The 21,734-nt window shown below is 44.0% G+C and overlaps 1 protein-coding gene across 2 annotated transcripts in view; it reads right to left on the bottom strand.

Moving 5' to 3' along the window:
- Positions 1 to 1,248: 1,248 nt before the first annotated feature.
- The window catches only part of NCMAP (non-compact myelin associated protein), a 347,688-nt gene continuing 327,202 nt past the window's right edge, over positions 1,249 to 21,734 (bottom strand). For both annotated transcript variants that reach the window (XM_069622709.1, XM_069622708.1), the window contains exons 3-4: positions 14,686 to 14,770; positions 1,249 to 7,758 (exon numbers count right to left, since the gene is read on the bottom strand). In XM_069622709.1, coding sequence (XP_069478810.1) covers positions 7,614 to 7,758; positions 14,686 to 14,770 — 230 coding nt within the window. In that variant the 3' untranslated portion in view covers positions 1,249 to 7,613. The remainder of the gene's footprint in view (positions 7,759 to 14,685; positions 14,771 to 21,734) is intronic.

Genomic DNA, 21,734 nt, shown 5'->3' with positions numbered 1-21,734 from the left:
GATGCAGACATAAATAGTACATTTTGGAACATAGTTTTAGCCCCAAACACATCATATTGTTTTTTGTTCAACTGGGTAAAACTTGATGCCTCAAATTAAAAGTTGTTGACTCTTTCAGTTACACACATTGGTTAATAGTACCGTAGAAATTGCCCTTTTGGGACTGCAATAGTCTGGGTGAACCCTGATATCGCAAACAGGAATTTGCCCACTTTTGGACACATTTACAACAAAACGGACGGATATGTGCCCAGGATTTTTATGGATTTGTTTTCTTTTGGCTTCACGGCGGAAAAGTCATTCTCAGTTGCAGAACTCTTATGCTATACAATTTGAGTATGGGGGAAGGACATCTGCACCAGAGATTGAGTTCTTCAGCTGCGTGCAGGCCATCCATGCTACTTAGACATGCAAACACTATTGACAATGTGTTTCTTGAATCCTTAGTCTTTCCATTTCTCACTCAAGTGATCTTAATCTTGAACCCCTTATCATTTGAAATGATGTAACCTACTTCGATGCGTAACACATTCCCCCAATTCCTCTTGCGCCAACAACATCTTTACAGCAGGTTTTCTAAAGTTGCAGGGGATGATTTCGTCCATTGCCTGCAGAATCCCTTTGCGCGATATTAACAAGACCTTGGCAAGGCTCAAAAAGCAGAAAGACAGACGAGGGCTGTGAGAAACCTCTCCATTGATTGGTGGATCAGATGTGAGGAGGACACAGGGCCCTGCGTCCACCTGTGATACAACACAGCTTCCGAACCAGCTACATCATGTGTCCGCTCCTACATCCTCACTTTAGAACACTTTTCCCATTGAGAGTGTGAACTGCAGATCTAAAGCACTGGTATCTTTTCACCAACATTGTAGGGAAATGGCATAAAGCATCATGTGACCCAGCCACCCAGCGAATATAACCAACAAAGGTGTGTTGAGCTTTGACCCAGGTATTTGACAATAATTGATCAGTCTCTGGACATGAGCATGATTAAATCCAACAAAGGGAACATAAAAAATCCCACAAAAAGTGAAAAATTGGAAAAGAACTTCAAAATCCTACAGAAGCAGAAAAAAGAGAGGGAAAAGGCATTAGGATCACTGGTGGAAATCCTGGAGACTCTTGAATTACCATCCATCAATTCTTTATTGGTTCTTGCATGGGAGGGCATGCGGTCCATAAAACGTTCAACCGAATAAAGGTTTAAGCATCATCACAATTGACCAATAGAGCGGTACACAGAAATAACTTAAAATATCCTTCGTTTATTGATATATTTTTTTCTAACAAAAACATCTACTCAAATGTTAGCATGTTTTTAATTATTATTTCGACAGAAAGGTTTCATAGTAAGGCTTGTGCACAAACCCCCGGTAGTTTGTGAGGGAGCAAATCCACACTGGCCGTTCAGGCCCACAACGCGTACTGCGTCTTCGTCCAGAACATAGTAGGAACATTCATTCATGTGCTCCGATTCTCATAGTCGATTTACATCCAGCTCATCGAATAAATAAATTCACACTTTCCTCATAAGTTTACAGCCAGAGTTTGAAAACAAAACGTTTTTTTTAAAAAAAACCTTCACAAGCTTAAGTCAATCGGCAAAAGTATATTTGTTTATGGAGCCTGTATAGACATGGGCAAAGTGAGTCGACTTTAGTAGAAGCAACATGGTATGTACATATACATTCACTTAAATCATGTTGTAATACTATCACTCACAGCAGACATGTCTCATCCCAGTTTTTCAGTAAGTTGGGGACCTCATAGCTAAACATTATTTAGAATCATAAAAATATATACCTTACAGTGTCAGCATTACTCTATCTGCATGGACAATATACAACAGGTTTTTTAAAGACTCCCTAAACAGGTTTATAAATACATTTACTACTCTTGTATAGTTGTTTCATAAGTTTAATAAACAATGTTGAAGGCTTAGTCTTCTGGGGACAATATACAAACAGTGCCTGAAACAGGTACCCCTGCCATCAAGCAGCTTCAGGACAATATTATTCACAAAAGAGAAGTTCACGTGGCCACAGGAGACAAGAATGACAGCATTTTCCATGCCAAACAGTCGAGCCACATTGGTCGTCTGTATGGGGCCGCTGAGTTCTGAAGTTGGCTGGTCGGCTCAGCCTTGAGGCTCACATGAGTCGAAGTCTGGCTGTACTGTAAGCGACCTTAGTACTGCTCAAACCGGCACGCAGTTTCAGGACAGGCCACCACCGTTTGAGATCACACTCCCACACAACACTTCCCTACAATGCTCCGAATCATCCCTTCTGCACATGCCAGCTTGTTCTTTGTCCCAACAGTTGCTTTGTTAGAAAGCGCCTCATTCTGGCTTCTCCCACTTCTCAGAGCTGTTGTAATGGCGGTTTATTATCACGCTGACTAGTGGTACTCAATGTATAGACCTTGGAAGGATGAAGCTCAACGCAGACTTTTCACCGCATTTGGTGAATGGACGTTTTACCACATTTTTTGCAGAATTTTATAGGGGCGGGGGGTGGGGAAGTATAGTTTTTTAAATTGATTTTACTGTAGTGGGAGAGGGGTGGGGTATGTACACGGGAAGTATGGGAAACGTGACCCCCATAAAATAAAATGACCACCACGGGGAAGAGTGCCAGATCCATCCATCTTAACATGTGTGTTAAAATCTACATAGCTCGTGCAGATACTTTCTCTCTTATGACTCGGATTCCTTTTCAGTTTTATTTACTATAGAGTAATTATCCACAGAGCAGTTGTGGTTATTGAAATGAAACCCAGCCGGCGCAAAAACACACTCATAAGACCACCATAAGTACCTGGGATTCTCTGGCTGGCCACGAATGACCATAGTCGGCGTTATTTACAATGGACATCGGCACTGTTTTCATCAAGGACTGCATAGAGCAGATGTCTCCAAATCCAGTCCATGTTTTCCAGATAACTGCACAAAATTAATGGAAATACAGTGAATTCAAGCGGGAGTTACAAATATGGTCAGTGCTTGTCGAGCACACTCTGCGTGTTTTGGGCCGGATTGGGAGTACCCTACAGCATAAAAGTGTGCACAATGCCAGAAGTCCATAATAATGAATAAAACTAAACTACATAAGCACCTCAATGGGTGCATGGACGAAGGCTGCATTAAGCACTGCAGGTCCCATATGCCCTGGCAGAAACCCACGCTGGGCAGTTTCTAGCCAACTTAGTGCCCAGGGCTAAACACTAGAATGCGCCCCAGTCCCCCGACTGGCACATATCACTCCCAAACTACACCTGTTTGTCTCGGGACAAGACCCCCTCCTCAATATCAAGCAATCATTGCTATACAAATGAAGCTGGTTTCATTGCATTGTAATTGAAGTACTTTACAGAAGAAATCTAATGTGAAAACACAGCTGTTGCTGCCCAAGTAAGTCGTTCTTCTGTCGCCTGCTCTTAGGGAAGGTCTTGCCTGAAAGCAGTTTCAAACTGTCCATACTGCCACACTACGGTATAACCAGCCTGCTGGGGTCTGAGGGTCCACTGACCACTGGCCCTGTGTTGCAGGCATTCTGTTCGTACCGCCTCACTTGTATTTCGCATGGGGCAATCCTAGACTAACCATATGAATTAATTTCCGATACAAGGCCATCATTCCAAGATGGGCAGTCTGCTACACTTCTTTTGTACTCCTTCAAAATACCTCAAAATACCTATATTAGAGTGGAAACGGGGACAAATAGCACAAATGGGTGTTCCTGTCTGCTTTGCATTAAATCACAAGAGTGTTTCAGGAATACAACAGTGATCAGATATCTCTATATTTGATCAACAGACATCTGTGATAAAAGGGTATTGCGCGGTTTGTCTGAGTTTTTTCAGGAGTTTTTCTGATGGAATTTTTGCTGAACTTAATGTATATAGGGGCAGGGGGTAAAAAAGGTGGCGGGCTGAGGTAGGTGGAATAGCATGGAGACAGAAAAGGCTTTGGGGGGAGCCCCCCCAAAATAAAATAAAAATGTTAGTTTTTTCAATTGAATTGTTTTGGCAAAAACTCCATTGAAAAAACTGCCAGCGAAAGAAAATAGAACCGATAAAAGGGTTGCATGTGTGCATCTCTAAATACATAACAGACACATGGCTTGGTGCTCATATCACACACACAATAACATTAAAATGTTAGTAACCATGACCCATACATACTCCTTTGGACAGCTTACATTTTTGGATTCAACATCAGCCACTCAAATAGGGTGCAAGGGCTCTTTTGCTTCTTGTTTCTGGAGAATTTTAGATGATAAACACAATCCATCAGTTTCAGTTTTGGCTTTTAATGTTGTTGGCACTGCTTGATGGCAGAGCCATGGTATTGGGAAGAACTAGGAATGTCTAGACCTGGGGCCTGCAACATTTGGGTCTCCAGATGTTTTGACTAACATTCCCCTAGATATCTGGCTACTGACTATGCTGCTTAAGGATGATGGGAGTTGCGGTCCAACACATCTGGAGACCCCTGGTCTAGACAAAGTACAGGAATCATTTTCTTTGAAGTGTGTGCTTCTATAGACACCTAAAACCGAGCACACAATGGTCTTTATATGAAGGCTTCTGTGGAGCAGGTAGGAACATCAAGGGCAAAGAATATCTTGGGTTGCCAAGAGGGGGTCGGACCTCGGAGACAGCAGTGCAGTAAAGAGTTATTTGTTTGGGGGTAGATTGAGGGAGTCGAAGGAGCACCCAAGGTCTAAACATCAATAACAAGGTTCATTGGCTGCACAGCTATTGGAGCTGCATACTAAAACATTGTTGAACTAGGCATAGTAATGAGGTAATGAGGTGCATTCCCCTGTGTTGGCGCTATCAGCAATTGCTAGGGGTCAGGAATGCGTTTCATCTGATGGGCTGGATGTGGGTTCCAGTTTGACAAAAGCAAAACCAAATCATGTCTATGTGAAGCCAGAAGAAGTGAACAATTGATTGTCATCCTTGATAATGTGCTTAGATGAGCAAACACATTGTTTTGATGTCACCTTCCTCAAAATGTATATTTTATTTTATTGTAGAAGAGATTGATAGAACTAAACAGATCATAATAGACAGACTTAGCTTACACCTATTGGGACAATCTGTTAACTTATTTGGAGCTATAATAGGATTGTGTCATTGCGCTGCAATAAGGGGACTTATTAAAACAAACAGCAGTGAAGGTCAGGACTGAGGTGTACCTCAGAGCGGCATGTTAGTCCTAGTGTTATAACAGCATGGGCTGGTTCACAATAAGTTGCAATGACAGCTGTATGAGGTTGCCTGCACTCGAAAAGCAGCCAGTCCGGAAGGTCAGAATTGAAGTAACTCCAGGAGGGTGAGGGAGCCCTCCTAGCCACACACGACATCCAATTCCACCAATACGCGGACACACAGCTATACCCCAAGATCGACTCCATCAAGGACAACCATAGGCTCAAAACCAGCCTCTCGCCGATCCAATCATGGATGTCCAGTGCATACTTGAAGCTCAACCCCTTCAAGACTGAATTCCTACTCCTCACCAACAACACTGAGCACCCAGACATACAGACCTGGCGTTCAACCATGAACTCTGAGGACTTCACACCCAAGCTCACCTTGTGCGCCAAGTCCCTTGGTTTCCACATCGACAAACACCTCTTCTTCAAGACACACATAGCTAAGAAAACACAGACAGCTTGGTATCAGCTCTCCCTCCTGTGAAAAGTCAAGCCCTTCCTCCCTCCAGACAGCTTAGAATCACTGTTCAAGCGCTGTTCCCATCACACCTGGATGGAGGCAATACACTCCTTGAAGAACTGCTGTAATCCTCCCTTATGTGCCCAGGAACACGCGGCTGCACGCCTCATCAAAGGTCTACACAGATATGATCACATCACCCCGGCACTAATCGACCTTCACTGGTTTCCACTGCATGCACAAATCACCATCAAGTCTTGCTGCATCATCATAAGGCACTCGCCCTCAAGTCACCCAGCTACCTCGGGACAAACTCTTCATCTCCGGCAGACAGCACACAACCAGAAGCCAGGACACGTGTAGACCTGAAATTCGCTGCTGCAAAAAGGAAAGGACCAGAAAGCAAGCCTTCTCTGCCTACGCCCCAAGACTATGAAACCTCCTCACCATCAGATTTACCCCCACGCTCCTACAATTCAGAAAAGAACTCAAGGCGCACCTCTTCAAGGAGTCTCTCCTCCTCAATACCTAGGCCATCATGGTGGCCCTTTCCTCCATGCCACCCGGTACAGCTGTACCCCTCATCTGTTCCCCTCTATATCCTACCCCTTGATGTATATCTGTTCTGTTGTTACCACTGAAAAGTAGTCTGTTATGCATCTGTAATGTTTTACACCTCTGTAAAGCGCTCTGTTATTTGTCTGTATTGGTGTATACCTCTGTAAAGCGCTCCTTTGCTTCTCAAAGCTAGGTCTGTGCTCAATAAATACCATAGTAATAAAAAAAAGAAGTACATTGTCATAGCGGTGGGTGGGCCAAGTACTAGAACAGCAGCTGTTGTGGCACATTTGAGTGAAGCTGCAGTGGCAGCACTATGTGTTAGAACAAGTAATGAACTAACAAGGGAACAAGGTGCCTTTCAAGAACTTTGTGTTCATCAAAGTAACGCAATTGCATGACGTTGCAGGTCAGACTGAGGTACAAAGTCAGTGGGATGTGTTCACAGTAGTGTAGTAGCATGGGGCTCTGCGGGAAAAGGGTTAAAGTGCTTTGACAGGGCTATGTTTGCCTCCGTATTAAAGACTGGCAGCGGGCACTTCAGCTAAGGTGCACTGGCAGAGCTGTGTGTGGGTCCCAGTACCGTAGCAGCTGCAGGGCAGCATTGGTCTGCACTACAAGAACTGTATATGGGCCTCAGTAAAAGAACAGCATGGGTTTCTGCAGGGCAGAATTGAGGTGGTTCAGCAGAGCTATGTGCGTGTCACTGCTGGAAAAGTAGGAGAAACTGCAAGTCAGGATTGAGGGACATCTGCCCCTTTACCTATGTGTACGTGAGTGTAAATTCAACTATAGACAAGCCAAATCTAATGACTGTCATTGTGTGTTTCTGACACAGTTTAGCGTCATGTGCCACCTAAACCAAAATTAATTACAGCAACATTAATACCTACTTCACATTAAAATGTTATGGAGTGAAGCATTATGTGGCCACATTCCTCGTAAGTCTGTCTCTTGTTAAAAACAATATCACGTAAGGATATCACTTAGGGGCAGAGAAGCCATAATCTCACCGAAGGAGCATAGACAACAAGGGAGCACATATTGACCTTCAAGTATTTTGTGATGCACTGGCGTTCATTTGTCACAGCGTAGAGTGTTCTTCGATCTATGAAATCTTGTCCAACGCAAATAGATAGACGTCTAAAGCTTGATCACATATCATTAGGTAAAAAAAAATGCAAAGATGAATAACTGTCTTTTAAAATTCCAATCCTTGTGTTCCATTTGGGCAATAGACCAGACGGTCACCACCATCCTTGCAAAATTCAAGATCAAAATAATGCAGAGAAAGGTCTGCTCAGTTTGCACTGTCTGTGATTCCTCTTGATCTAAACTTCCTGCAACGGTTCATGATCTCATGGTCATCTGTTCTCCAGGTGGATGTCTACTGGCATGGACATTACAGGATCTGGCTGGCTTCCAACGCTGTTCTTCCCTGATGCACTTAGCGTTTTTCTTTTGGCAGTTGTATTTTGGGATCCAAACTCGCGCTCCGTCCGTAAATTTCTGTTGGGAAAGAATTGACTGCATTAAACTATGGATAAACATCTTTCCCATAATAGAGACTTCACTATAGTTGACAGGTATACGGATGGGGGAAAATTATTCTTGATATTGTGTTTAAACTCTTATTCTAAAGCATACATCAGTTTAAGAGATCAACAGACAATTTGGTGAATAGAGATTTCTTGTTAAGGACCCATTTCTAAGGAGCCATTGGGACAGGTTGAGTGTGAATTACAGGTTTCAAAAGTGGAAAAGCTTGGCATGATGGTATGACCATCAATTTTTTTGAAATACTAATACTGATAATAATCAGAACAATACTAAAACAATATGCTCTTTATATCCGGATTTCTAACATGTGTTTGCCATTTTCATAGCACTGTACATCATATCTGTGACTATGGGCCTCATTTCACGGTAGGTGGTAAGGGTTTAGCGGTACCGGTATTTTACTGGTACCGGTAAATCCTTACCGCCTTACTACGAGGTCCCTTTGCGGGTTGGGAAATTTAACGCCTGCTTTTTGCAGGCGTTAAAAACCAACCCGCAAAGGGACCAGTGGAGCTAATTACGGTACCGCAATTTGCGGTACCGTAATTAGCGCCTTCCCCATTCCCATAGAGCCCTATGGGGCAAAAATGGGAATGGGGAAGGGCAATGGTGGAAGGGGGAATTACCGCCCCGCCAACCTTGGAATGGGGCGGTAATTCCCTTTTCCACCAAGGCGGTGCCGGTATTTTACCGGCATGAACCATGGCGCTATTAGCGCCATGGTTCACCGCCTACCGTGTAATGAGGCCCTATTACTCAATTTAACAGTACTCGATTTATGGACATCAGAAGGATGACAGGTGGTGTCATCTCCAATGGAATTCCAACATGAGACCCTGTGATCTCAGCAGTGCTTGCTAACTCACTCAGCTAATTAACGCTCGTTAGCCTCCCCATAGCACAATTCAGGCAATTTCTCATACCGAGATGCTCCAAACCAAAAAAATGTCATTGTACCTCTAAATTTGTTTTTATATAAAAGATTGAAAACATTATTCCTTGCAGCATCTTGGGCTAACCAACAGTTTGAATTCAACTGGAAAGATACTACTGGGGGTGGTCTGCTTAGTCAACATTGGTGGTCCGCTTGGGAATATGACAGCTCCTATACACATCTTACTTTAAGAGTGAATAAGAGACTTTGGTAAATTCAAAAGAGGTACCTGGAAACTTTGGTAAATTCAAAAGTGCCTGGAAAATTTGAATGAAGTGACCAAGGAAATAGTTTGAGGCACCATGATTGATGTGATCTAGTTAAGCCATAGGCTAGACAGTATTTCATGCATAAAGCTCACAAATAAGCACAGGAGTCATGCGATCATAGTTTGGTTGAAGCAACAGAATTCTCAAATGTTCCCATTCTATTTGTGAGAAAATCCTTTTTTATTTTCTTGGAATTCTCTGACTTGTAATTTTGTCTTTTCCATTTAGGATTACAAATCCTAGAATTCCAAGTGAAAAAAACAGGTCTGGATGTCTTTCTCACACATAGAATGATAAAACGGGAGAGCTTTGAAGCAGGGCTATCCAACCTTTGCCTGTCCCGATGTTTTGGACTACAACTCCCATCAGCCATAGCTACCATAGACAATGAGATTGATCATCCGAGTCATAGTCCAAAACATACAGTGATCCACAGGTTAGTCAACTGTGGCAAGTCAGAAGAGAAGGACACAAACTCTTAAAACATTGTGCATCATATAATCTATTAAATTAAATTAAAAGCCTACCTTTCCCTATCCCTTTGGGTTGTCCCTACCTACGTTACTAAATAAGGTGCTTGTTCGTCAGTCATGAATATCCAAATAAACAAGTCTGCTGTCCACAACAACCATACTACTTGTGTAAACTAACTTAAATTAGTAGAATGACTCCCTTCTCCTGAAAGTACTCATGGTACCCGTATATGTGTTCCTTGTGTTAGGAGGACACTGACTCACAGGTGGCATGCTTTTGGGAAAATACTTATTTATGCCAAAAGAAAAAAGGAAACCTAGCCATCCCCTAATCTAAAAGTGGTTTCCCTGCGTCAACAAAAACTAAGGAGCTGTCAGAACGTCCCTAATTAAAAAATACAACAACAAAAAAAAAAAAAGAGGTGATGGCTGGAAGGTTTAGCATTAATCTTAAACTCTGGCACTGCTCTGACCAACACACCAGACCATGGCTTGGCAGGTGAAGAACAATGGTCTGGAGGGTTGCCCAGAGCAATGCCACAGTTTAAGATACATTTTAAACCTTCCATTCATTGCCTCGTTTGTTTTGCCATAGCTAAAAGTCCACTGTCGGTGTCCAAATCCTACTTCAATCCCTTACAATTACAAATGAACTAAACTGGATCAGTCTCTTCGGAGTCCAAAAGAATGACTTCCTTATTCTGGGCAAACACAGTTCACAAGTAGGTGAACTGTCTCCCTTCCGCTGGCCTTTCTCAGGCTTCGATTTACAGTTTCGCAAAGTAGGGGGACTGGCCTCCGACCCTTGCATTTCTCAGGCTTGTATTTATAGCTTCACAAAGTAGGGGGAAAAGTCTCCCTTCCCCTGGCCTTTCCCAAGCTTGTATTTACAGTTCCACAAAGTAGGCCCTAAGTCTCCCTTCCTGTGACCTTTTTCACACCCCTGTTGAGCCCCACAAGTGACTCACTTGACCAGATCTGTTATTCGACCTTACCAGGTACTTCGACAAAGAAGATGGCTTGTTGAAGGACCTTGTCCTCGTGCTTGGTTGCGTAGGTTTGATTGCTTCTTCACAGTACCCCTGGTCACTCCCCTGCCAGGAATACTGTCTGCTCCAGAGGGTCCTTGATCCTGTTAGGCTTTCTTATCCTTGGGTCCCAGACCCCTTCACATTTGTTTCTCTTTCTTGGGTCTTCGACCACTTTGTATTTGCTACTCCGGTCACAGACCCCTGTTTCTATGTTTCTCTCTCTCGGGTCCTCAACCCCTTTGTATTGGCTTCTGGAGTCCCATACCCCTTTACATTGGCTTCTGTAGTGCGCTTGAGGTCTCTGAGCTGCTTTGTACCTTCTGCATGGGCTCCCAGTCACTCACCTCAGTCTCGGACCTCCTTGCGTCTTCCAACTGTTCTTCTGCGCTGTCTCGAGTTCGCATGTTGCCATATGCAGCTCCCCATCACTTTCCAGGAGCCTGGCTGTGCGTACCTGCGTCTTCCTCATCGCTCTTCCATGTCGGGAAACTCAGCCTCTTCCGGCCTTTGGTCCTCATTCCTCTTCCAAGCAGGTAGGGGTTCTGTTTTTCCTTCCACCACGTCCCGGTCAGTAGCTGCAGGTCCAGCTGTTCCATATGCACCATGCTTGCCTTGCTCGCGGTGTCCCTCAGAGAGAGACTTACAATGTTGTTAGTCCCTCTTCTCTATTTAAGTTCTATGGAATACAAAAGCTAGACTGCTGAATGCAATGGTTTTGTGAGTTCTTTCTCATGCAGAGCTTCTTCCTCGTCTCAGTATATTGACAAGACAGTTCAGCTGAGTCAGTCCTGATCTTCTTCGTCTCAGTACACTGAGGGAATACTTCAGTGGAGTCAGTCCTGACCTTCCTCGTCCCAGTACTAGTGGCACTATTGCTAAAGCAAAAATAATGGGGGGGAACTTGTGTCACCAGAGGAAAGAAAAGGAGGCGAGGGAAGAAAGGTAGGTGAAGGTGCATTAAACAGCGCTAACCCATGATGTCCTCTCTGTATCCCAGAGGGGGAATCCCTCCCCATGAGATCCACCCGCTGAGTACCACCCCCAGGGGGACTATCAGGTAGAGGCCTCACCTCCCTGGCTTCATGGAAGGAGTCTTCCCCCCTCGGGGAGAAGGGATAGCATCACAGGATTCATCACACTTGTTAGTATTTGATTTACAAATAGTCTCTTGTGACTTTGTGAATAAGCCTCTTTAGTTCATCAACAGCATTATCAAATCTTCCTTTCTCTTTGGGAATCCCTTTTGGGACTTTCACATTATATCCATAACTCTTGTTGCTGTGGTTAAAATATCTTGTTAAAATATTCCTGTTCTGGTGACTATTTCCTCCTGGACAATTATGTATCCACTTTAGTTTGGCTACTTCTCTTGTTATATATTACAATTGTCTTATCTTTCTCAGACTCTAGTTCCCACTTGGTTTTCAAATACAGTCCATTTCAAATTCATCCCTGAGGAGAGTTGTTCATGTGGTTTAATGATGCTCTGAGTGCCTCCCGTGATTCCTGTCCTTCCCTTTGTTCATGACGGGGGACGTCCTTGGGAGCTATGTCGGTTAGGCACCTCTCCTCTACTCAAAGACCGCTGCTTGCTTCATTTCGCTGGCGTTTCTCTCTATGCCTTCACTTGCTTCTTCGTAGTGGCCGGTATTGCACGGCATAAATGGACATCTATCGACTTGCTTTTACTGGTGGTCTCGGAGATCGTTTGTGGAAGGACTATCCACCACGGTTGCTTATTCGTGGTCTAGCCGACACCTCTTTGCAGCCTTGCTGGCTTCTCTCAATTCGGGTTTGCAATGTCGCGGGTGTTCTGCACTGCGTTCTCTGGTGAGTTTGAAACGTATAGGCTTCTGGGTTTCTGTCTTCCCCAGTTGTGATGTAGCAGAGGAGTTACCCAAAACTATGTACGTGCTCGTCTTTCTCTGCTTCTCGCTGCCTTCTCCCAGAGGATTCCTTAAGCAGCCTCCTCGCCTTTTATTTAAAGGGATATGCTCGTCTCCTATAGGATAATAGCATCGGTTGGGTGCTTCTTCGTCCCAGTCTTGATAATGTATATCTTTGGGTCCTTTTGATTAACCTGTGGAGGCTACAATATGTCCAGCCTTAGGTAGATCCTCATGGAAACTGGAGTCCTTGCTCACAAAGGGGGAGTGTCTCCGTGTGAGGGTATTGCAGAGCAGGCTCACCTCCCTATCCTCACAGGTGTGGGGGGGCTCCCCTTTGGGGACAATGTACAAGTTCCTTTGATTTGTCAAACAACCCACAGCTAAGTAGTTGGCCAGCTGACTGACAGGAAGCAAAATATGCGCAAAATGAGGTGACAAGTATGGCGCACAAGACACAATCACAATTATTGTATCTTTTCTGCATTCCGCACAGGGATTGCAAAGGAGCATACCAGATTCATATCCAAGTTACTGGATACTAGGATCTGCTACTGGGTTGATACGGAGTGGGATGAAAAGAGACAATTTATAAAAGCTGGAATATTCCCAGGGTTCATTGTCAACAGGATCGACTACCGGGTTGATGGGGAGTGGGAGTGAAGAGACAATTTATAAAAGCTGGAAGAGACCAAGTGTTTGTTACCAATAGGATATGCTACTGGGTTGATTGGGAGTGGTGGGTGAAAAGAGACATGATTTATAAAAGCTGGAAGAGACTCTGTGTTTGTGGCCAATAGGGTTTTAAGTATCCTAATGCACAGTCATGATGACATCCTTTGCAGCACGACATGATGGGACTTGGTGTGTGTGTGGCCCTCAAAATGGAGAGGGAGTGAAGATCGGCCCTCGCCCTACTGACAAATTGACTTTTTGGGTTCTGCCAGAGCAGGCTGTGGGTTACAAATCCTACCCTAGTGCACTCCAAGGGCGGTCAAGTATTCTCTCAAGGGCTGTGCTCTACCCAGCGATATTCATAAGTTTGAACAGCAACCTACACTGGCAGGTTACAGCAGGTGATCTTTGTGCAATCTGAAGTCACAGGTTAAAATACCTGCCGGGTTACCACAGTCCGTCATCCTTCCGAGGCTCGTACAGCCAGTACAGCTGAGGTAGGTGATGGCACACATTGAAGCGGTAGGAATCTGGCATGAAGCGCTATGTACACATGCGATATAAATATTGTGAATGCTCCACAAGCCGAGTGCACATTTGGTTACAGGTAAATATCAACCACAGAACCCCTGGAAGAGCAACACAGATTGGAGCTATTAGTTACCTGTTTTTGTTGCAGGAAAGGTAGCACCTCACTATGATAAGCCTTAGTTAAGTCACAATCCCACTGTTGATTATCAAAGCACTGGTTTGACTTAACCAGTGCATAACGCGGGTGGAAACACTTTCTGCATCACCCAACCTGGATCCATTTTAAATGCAGGACATTTTTTTGACACTTATCTTGACAGCATCCACACCTCTTTGCCATGAGCAGAAAGCGTGGGTGTAATCTTAGATGCATGTCAGCCCCCCTGGCAGCGGGTGCCACCTGCAGGGAAACACTGCAATTTCAAGTGAAGGCGGCTTATGCAAGCCCTCATGCCACTCTCCAAGGATAAGTATGTGTTGCGTCACTGCAGTGAACAATAGCAATACCAATTTTGCATTATAATATAATGATTGGTGTCTAATTGCCCCCCCCGCCCCCTCTTGCAATGTCTTAATATGTGCTATTGCACGATTATTGATACCGAACATGCCAGATTTGGAATCTGTGACAGCAGTTTGCACACTGATACCTTCTGCACTGTCGTTTTTCATCACATTTTCTAATGCACTATTTGACCAAAAGTGGGAGTTTGTCTTCTCACCAGACTTTTAAGACCGGATCGTGTGTGAAAATACTTAAAGAGGTTTCCTTGGCTAATGGTAGCAGAGAACGGACAATGTAACATTGTTTGAAGGCGCGAGTTAGGTTTAATACCATCTCTGAGAATGTCCATCAATATCGGATGCACATCTGGTCTACATCTAATCATTCCCAAAACCAGATGTTGAAAAAGAGGAAGCGAGCCATTATTCTTTCAGGAAACACCTATCTGTAATCTAGCTCAAGAAGATAGCAAACAACTGTTTGAATCTTTAAGGACTGAAAGTAATGACCGCACAAGGCATGATTGACACCCATCAACAAGGATCTTGTAAATTAATGAAATTTTACATTACCTATTGTACATTTTCAGCGCGACCAGAACGAGTGTGAAAATGATGATCACTCCAACAACGATGGCCGCTACTATCGCACCCGCACCTGAAAGGAGAACAGCGTTGAAAACGTATATTCCAAATTTGCACCCCGAAGCAAGACAAAGTTTTGGGATGCAAATCCCCCAAAATAGCCAAACACACATGCAGCGCAAATAGGGTGGCGAGACAAGGAATAGTGTGTGCTCCATTTGTAAGATGAAGAGGCTGATCAATTCAAATATGCTAGAAGATGGGCCTCATTACAGTTTTGCTGGTCCAGTAAAATTGCCGGTAATTCCGGAACTGGCAATTTTACTATACCGGCACATCACACGTTTGCCGGTGGAGCACTGATTCACCCCCAGCCAGGAGCTGGAGGTAAATCACGCCCCTACCAGCAATTACCAGTGCCGGTTATTCCGGCAACACCCTCCATGGAGTATTATGGTACTTCATGAGATGGGGATTTACCTCCTTTCTGCTGCCTCTAATATCCCGGTAGTTCCAGGATATCAGGCAGCGGAAACGGTTGGGGCAGTTTGCCAGTATCCCGCCGGAATTATCGGCGGGATACCGGCAAACTTTTAATAAGTGCAATTTTGTTCTCGAATGAGATTTTATTGTCTGCTTTATTTTGTCCCCAGGATTTTTGGAAAGTTAGACATTATAATTATTGGCAGCGCACCATGCCTGAATAGCAATAAGGCAGCTGGGAATGAGAGAGGAATGAGGGGAGGTAGAGAAGGGAAGCTTAAAGGAAAGCTGTGTGTCCTCTGCATAACACTGGAAATGAGGAAAGAAGGTGGCGATCAAGTGGGCAAGAGGGGCAAGGTAAATGTTGATAAGCCACGGTGAGAGGATAGAGCCCTGAGGGAGGCCGCAGGTAGAGTGTGAGGTTGAGGAGAGGAAAGGGCCCATTTGAACCTGGGAGGGCCGATTGGAAAGGAAAGAGGTCAACCAGGCCAGAGTCCGGTTTGTGATATCCAGAGTATCGTGGAGACGATTTAAGAGGGTGGCATGATTGACAGTGTCGAAAGCAGAGAACAGATCCAGGAGGACGAGAACAGAAGGAGAACAGAACAGAAGTCAAGGTTAGTGAATAAGTCATCACGGGTGTTCAGGAGAGCATTTTACGTCCATCTGGCTGCTCTGAAACCAGACTGGTGGTCATGGAGGCAGCAAGCAGCTTCAGTGTGGTGGGTTAGTTGGGAGATGGCCAGCTTCTCCAAGATTTTTCCCAAGAGGGGGTTACTGGAGATAGGGCGGTAGTTAGCCGGGCAGGAAGGGTCTGCTGACTTCCATTTTAAGAGGGGGTGCATAAAAGAGTGTTTGAGTGGGAAGGAGCCAGTGGCAAAAGAGTGGTTGCAGAACTCAGCTGCCAAAGAGGCAGCAGGGGCAACAACATCCTTGATAGTTCTAGAGGAGCAGGGAAGCACCTGTTTGGAGGAGACTTTCATAGAGCAAACAGTCTTGGCGACCTCAACAGGTGCTATGGGAGAGGAGGAGGAAGTAGTAGGGGGAAGTAGTAGGGGGAAGAGAGAGGGGCCAAGAGAGGCTTGGATGCAGGTGGTGGAGGGAGTGAAAAGGAGAGTGAGGACAGGATGTCCTGAGTTTTTGTTGAAGAGTGGGAGGACACGGCCATGTAGAGGGCCTGGCAAGGGAGAGGAGAAGAAGATACTGCAGTAGGATTGGCAAGTTCCTTACAGATTTTGAAAAGTTCTGCCGTGTTGTTAGTGGCCCCTGAGATGGGGGAATGGATAAGGGCCCAATTCTTGGACCAAATGGAGAGTCTGTAATGCCTTTGGAGCAGGCAGCAGGCCAGTTTGTCAGAGGATGTACGAGACGCCAGCCATTTCCGTTCTGCAATTCTACACTTGCTATTCACCAAGGTTATGTTGGAATCGTGACATGCAAAAAAGTGGACCTTGGTGATGAGGTTAGCTAGACAAAATTCATAATTGTTTTCGATACAACACCATCAATTTAATTTATTACACAAAGTATCAAACTATTAAAAAACCATACAAATTTTCAGTAAAACATACATTTGACATCTATTTATTACCACCTTTCATAGCCATACACTCTCAAACACGCCCAATGCCAATATTTACAACACAACACAAAAGGGTCCACCTATAGCTGGTGCCCTCCTTGTATTCCTACACCAATTTTGTTATTTATGTTACACCCATATCTCCTGTAGGTATGTATATATGTACAATAGCATGACTTATTGACAAAGTCTACATATGTTTTGGTCGGCTAACCAAAGGCTTGAAATTTGAGCCAAGCGTGATTCCGACCTTCTTCAGGACAAACAATGAAGTGCAAATCTTTCCTCTCACTCGCAACATACTCTGGTGGCAGATGCCTTCTAATATGCTATTGTACATATACATACCTGCAGGAGATATGGGTGTAATATATAACAAAATTGGTGTAGGAATACAAGGAGGGCACCAGCTATAGGTGGACCCTTTTGTGTTGTGTTGTGAATATTGGCATTGGATAAGTATTTTGATACTTTGTGTAGTAAATTGATGGTGGTGTATTGAATAGAATTCTGAATTTTGTCTATCTTACCTTATCACCAAGTTCCACTTTTTGCATATCATTGTATTATTGACCGGAAGGACCTCAGTATTTACGGCTATCCTTATAATCTACACGTAGGTTGGGATCGTACCAACCTTTGCATTTGGTGGCAGGCTTCATGCTGATCCTCATGGCAGAGGCAAGAATGTCAAGGGTGTTGGAGATGGAAAGCTGAAAATTAATAAGAACTGACTCAGAATGAGAGTCAAGAGCAGGGGGATGGCAATGCAGATAAAGGCTTAGCTGGGGAGCCCATGAGCTCCAGGTGAGAGGAGAGAATGGCCAGACCAAGAGACAGGTTTGCTGAGAGGGTTAGAGAGAGAGAGAGACAGGTCCGCTGAGATGAGTGCATCAAGAGTATGCACTGCTGAGTGGGTTGGACCGTAGGGAAGAATGGTGAGAGAGAAAGAGTCACCGAGATTGCGGCGGGGAAGTAATGCACCAGGAGAATCCAGGTGGATATTAAAGGCTCAGAGGAGAAGAAACTTAGATCTAGAGGTCAGGAGAGCAGAGGTGAGGTCAGCCCACTCCAATAGGAAGAGGTATGCCGGCCCAGGACACTTGTAGATGGTAGCGAGGGTGATTGATAGGGTAGAAGAGATGCCAAGCTTGCAGACAAGATATTCAATGGAGGAGTAGGATTAAATGGATATGACAGAAGCAGGGATCCATTCAGGAAAGACAAGGGCAACGCCCCCTCAAGGCCAGTTAGGCCTGGAATTGGAGAGGATCTTGTAGCCCTCAGGAAGAAGTGTGTCAAAAGCAGTGACAGAGCTGGCATTGAACCACGTCTCGGTGAGCGCAATGACATTAAGGTCAAAGTCTTCAAGGAGGCGAGAGATGTCAGAAGAGTGTTTGGCAGCAGAGTGAGCATTGAGGGTAGCTAAGGGAAGCTAATGCCACCTTTAACCCTTTGTGGGTACAGGGGAGGGGTACCACCACTTGGGTGGGGGGGAGGGTGAGGAAGGACAGGGGTAGAGGACAGAGGAGTGGCAGGGGGAGGGAGAGAGTTCAAAAGAGATGGAAGATGCCTATCACGGAGGAACAGGTTGGGCTGAGAGCCCTGGCCCATGATACTGCTATTAAAGTAGACATTAATGATGCACCTGGGTGATGAGAAGTGTGTCAAGAGCACTTCCCATCTGGTTCCTCCATTAATGGGTGAGGAAGAGAAAGGGGAGAGGACAGAACCCATATGGGGGGTCCATAGGTCAGGAGAGGGAATGTTGGTGATAGTCTGCCTGGAAGAAGCTTAGCCATAAGTGTCGGCAATGGGCAGACCAGGGTTAGAAACCACAAGGGCTTTCTTAAACGTTGCCTTCCAGGCTTCGAGAGAGAGGGGGGGAAATAGAGAAACAGTTAGAATAAATGGTGGAGATGGGGAGCACCATGGGGAGCGCAGGGGAGGGATAAAGATGCCCAGTGGAGGGAGGGCTGCACAGTGCATAAAGAGCTCACCAGGCAGCCTAGCAGCCAAGTAGTAACAAATGACGCACATACTTTTTAACAAGAATCAGAAGAGGGCAGCAGAGTTAGAAAATGCCCATGTTTGAAAATTCAGACGTACGTGGGGAGCATCAGAGCAGAGCAACACATTTTAAATACATCACAGGAATGGAATTTCAAGAAAACAGGGAGAGAACAGCCCTGCGTAGACAACAGGTATTAGAGGTGCCTAAATATGAAAGTCACACAGTCATGATATCTAAATGACCAACATCCCAGAATCCAATTTACACTCGATGTAAGTACTCCAAGTGTACATTTTCTTGACACTCTAATCACTCCAAATGACAATAAGCTTATACTATCGATCTAGCACAAACCAACAGATGTCAACAACACACTGCACTAGGCAAGTTACCACCCCTCACATCTTAAGAACAACCTGCCGTTAAGCCAATAGATGAGAACGTGTAGGGTCATCTTTGACGATGCCACATATCAAGAAGCAGTAGAAAATGTCACAGACAGGTTTAGAACAAGAAGATATCTGGACACCTTCTTAGAGAAAGCTAACAATAGGAGCAACACACAGACTCGTAAGATTCTTCTCACACCCAAATCAAAAAAGATTAAGCCCCCATTTGTACTTCTGAAGACATTCTTTAAAAAGAAAGTAGACAGATCCATCACATCATCAAAAGGAACTGGAGAATCACAAGGTTAGATCCTGAACTTACCAAATTATTCCCCAAACCACCCATGATAGCCTATACTACAGCCAGAAACCTCAGGGATAACCTCATGAAGGCAGAAAGACTTCACTCACAAAAACAATGTTTCTGTCTAAACCCAAACGCTAAACATTTCCGTGTCTTCATCAGTGGTCGAAGTGTACGAAAAGAAGTAGTGGAACTATGTTCCCTACCGGTCTGGCCCACACCCCCCACACCTCATCCCTGTGCCCCCTTCCACACACAATCCAAACCCCCAAACAAACACACCTGCTATTTATGAGATTGTATAGTGCAGTGCACTGAAGTGCAAGCTTCAACTTCATCCTACACTTTTATTTTACAACTAAACCATTCCAGAACGGTTTCTTTTTAAAATAAAAGGATAGGAACGGTGAAACTTAAAAATAAAAAGTATGGGAACACCGCTCCTGACCGCTCCCGCCCACTTCGACCTCTGGTCTTCATTGCAATAATATATAAAAAGGTGACCATATCAGACATCCCTGTACTGGACACGTACAAATTCCTTGTATGTGGATTGATCTGTCCATGTGGAAAATTCTATGTAGGTGAGATCACAAGGAAGATCAAGGAGAGGTTAACAGAACATAAATCGAACATCAAAACCAATAATCCGAAATCACCAGTTGCCAGACACTTTGCTGAAAACGGATGTACTATAGCACAATTGTAATATGTAGTTCTGGAGATTGTCAAGTCCCCATCGAGTGGAGGGAACACAAATATTCTCCTAGCAAAGAGAGAAGTTTACTGGATCCCCAGGTTAGATTCCATGACCCCCCAGAGGAACGAATGAAGAGTTCTCCCTCACACAGTTTCTCTAAATGTGATTATGGTTTTATACTGTTTGTATATTCTTTGTAGACTGTTGTCTTTAAAAGTCCTCTAGAATTCATCTGACCACACGTAAAACAATTATGAATACGACATAATGGAAGCTGAATGGAATATAATAGAACGATCATATAACCAAGATGGCATACATATACCTCATACAGTGATAACATGCTTAAACAATACATGTATAGAATATCCGATATGACATCTGATGTTATAGACATAACTTTGTTTTCCACAATCTGGCTATCCCACCCGAAATGTTACTATTTGGAAATGTCAAAATTGAATGATCATGTAGCAAGGTTGTAATACCAACAATATGCAATGGGACAACACTATTATGTTGGACTAACTCATTGAAGAAAATGTATCACCTATGGATGACTATGATGTAACTGTATCTTGCAAAATGCTATTGTGATCATGAGCTGTAATTTGCTGAATACATGAATACCCTTGGAGATCAGGGGTAAAAAAATGTACTTACAGGTTGTTAAATTTACATTTTTTTAAACATTTAGTTGTGATTACTGAACTTGGGAATGATGAATGAGGCATAAACAGCTGAGATACAAACATGATGAGATGCATACAGGCATTGCGGTAGCTAGCCGCACATAATGTAAACAAAGGTTCTTACACAGGACGTCAGCGCGCCCACGTGGACGCGCTGTACGTAATTTACAAATGGCCATTTTACCGCACATAGCGTTCCTTCTAAGCCTTGCGATAGGCATGCTAAAAGCTACTCCTGAACGCTGGTAAGTCTTATTTGACATTATTGTAGAAGCACACAACTAATAATCAGAATGGACTTTAGAAAAAGGAACTTAGACTGTTTTATTGATATTTACTCCCCTTCAGTTTTAAGGAACGGGATGTCCTCCTTTTACATTCCACACCTAATGAAGCCTTTGTTTAGTGACTAAAAGCTACTCCTGACCACTGGTAACTCTTACTCCACATTATGATAGCAGCGCACAACTAATAATTAGAATGGGACTTAAGATAAAGTACTTAGACCATTTTATTTACTTTTACTCCCCTCCAGAATTTAAGTAACTGGATAACATTCCTTTACATTCCCAACCTCCATGCCTAATATAGCCTCTTTTTTAGCAGCTATCTTGTGACAATAAGGTAAGCCAAGGCTTCAGTTAATTAGCACATCCAGATGATACTTATACCACCTGACTTGAACATTTATGTTCCTTTTTATACTATCTTCAATTGAAAAAGAGATAATACTACACTAAGCGTAATGAACTGCACTATTTCTAAAAAGCACTGTCCGCCAAGTAGGCATTGTGATGCAAAATAGCACATAGTACAAAAAGATGATGACTAGCAGCGACATATATTACCTTGTTTGGCATTCTTTTCCAGATA

The sequence above is a fragment of the Ambystoma mexicanum genome, chromosome 11, assembly GCF_040938575.1.
Source record: "Ambystoma mexicanum isolate Mex_15411 chromosome 11, UKY_AmexF1_1, whole genome shotgun sequence".
Classification (NCBI taxonomy): domain Eukaryota; kingdom Metazoa; phylum Chordata; class Amphibia; order Caudata; family Ambystomatidae; genus Ambystoma; species Ambystoma mexicanum.
Note: the sequence above shows the minus strand (reverse complement) of the source record. Positions and strands in the feature narration are given on the sequence as shown.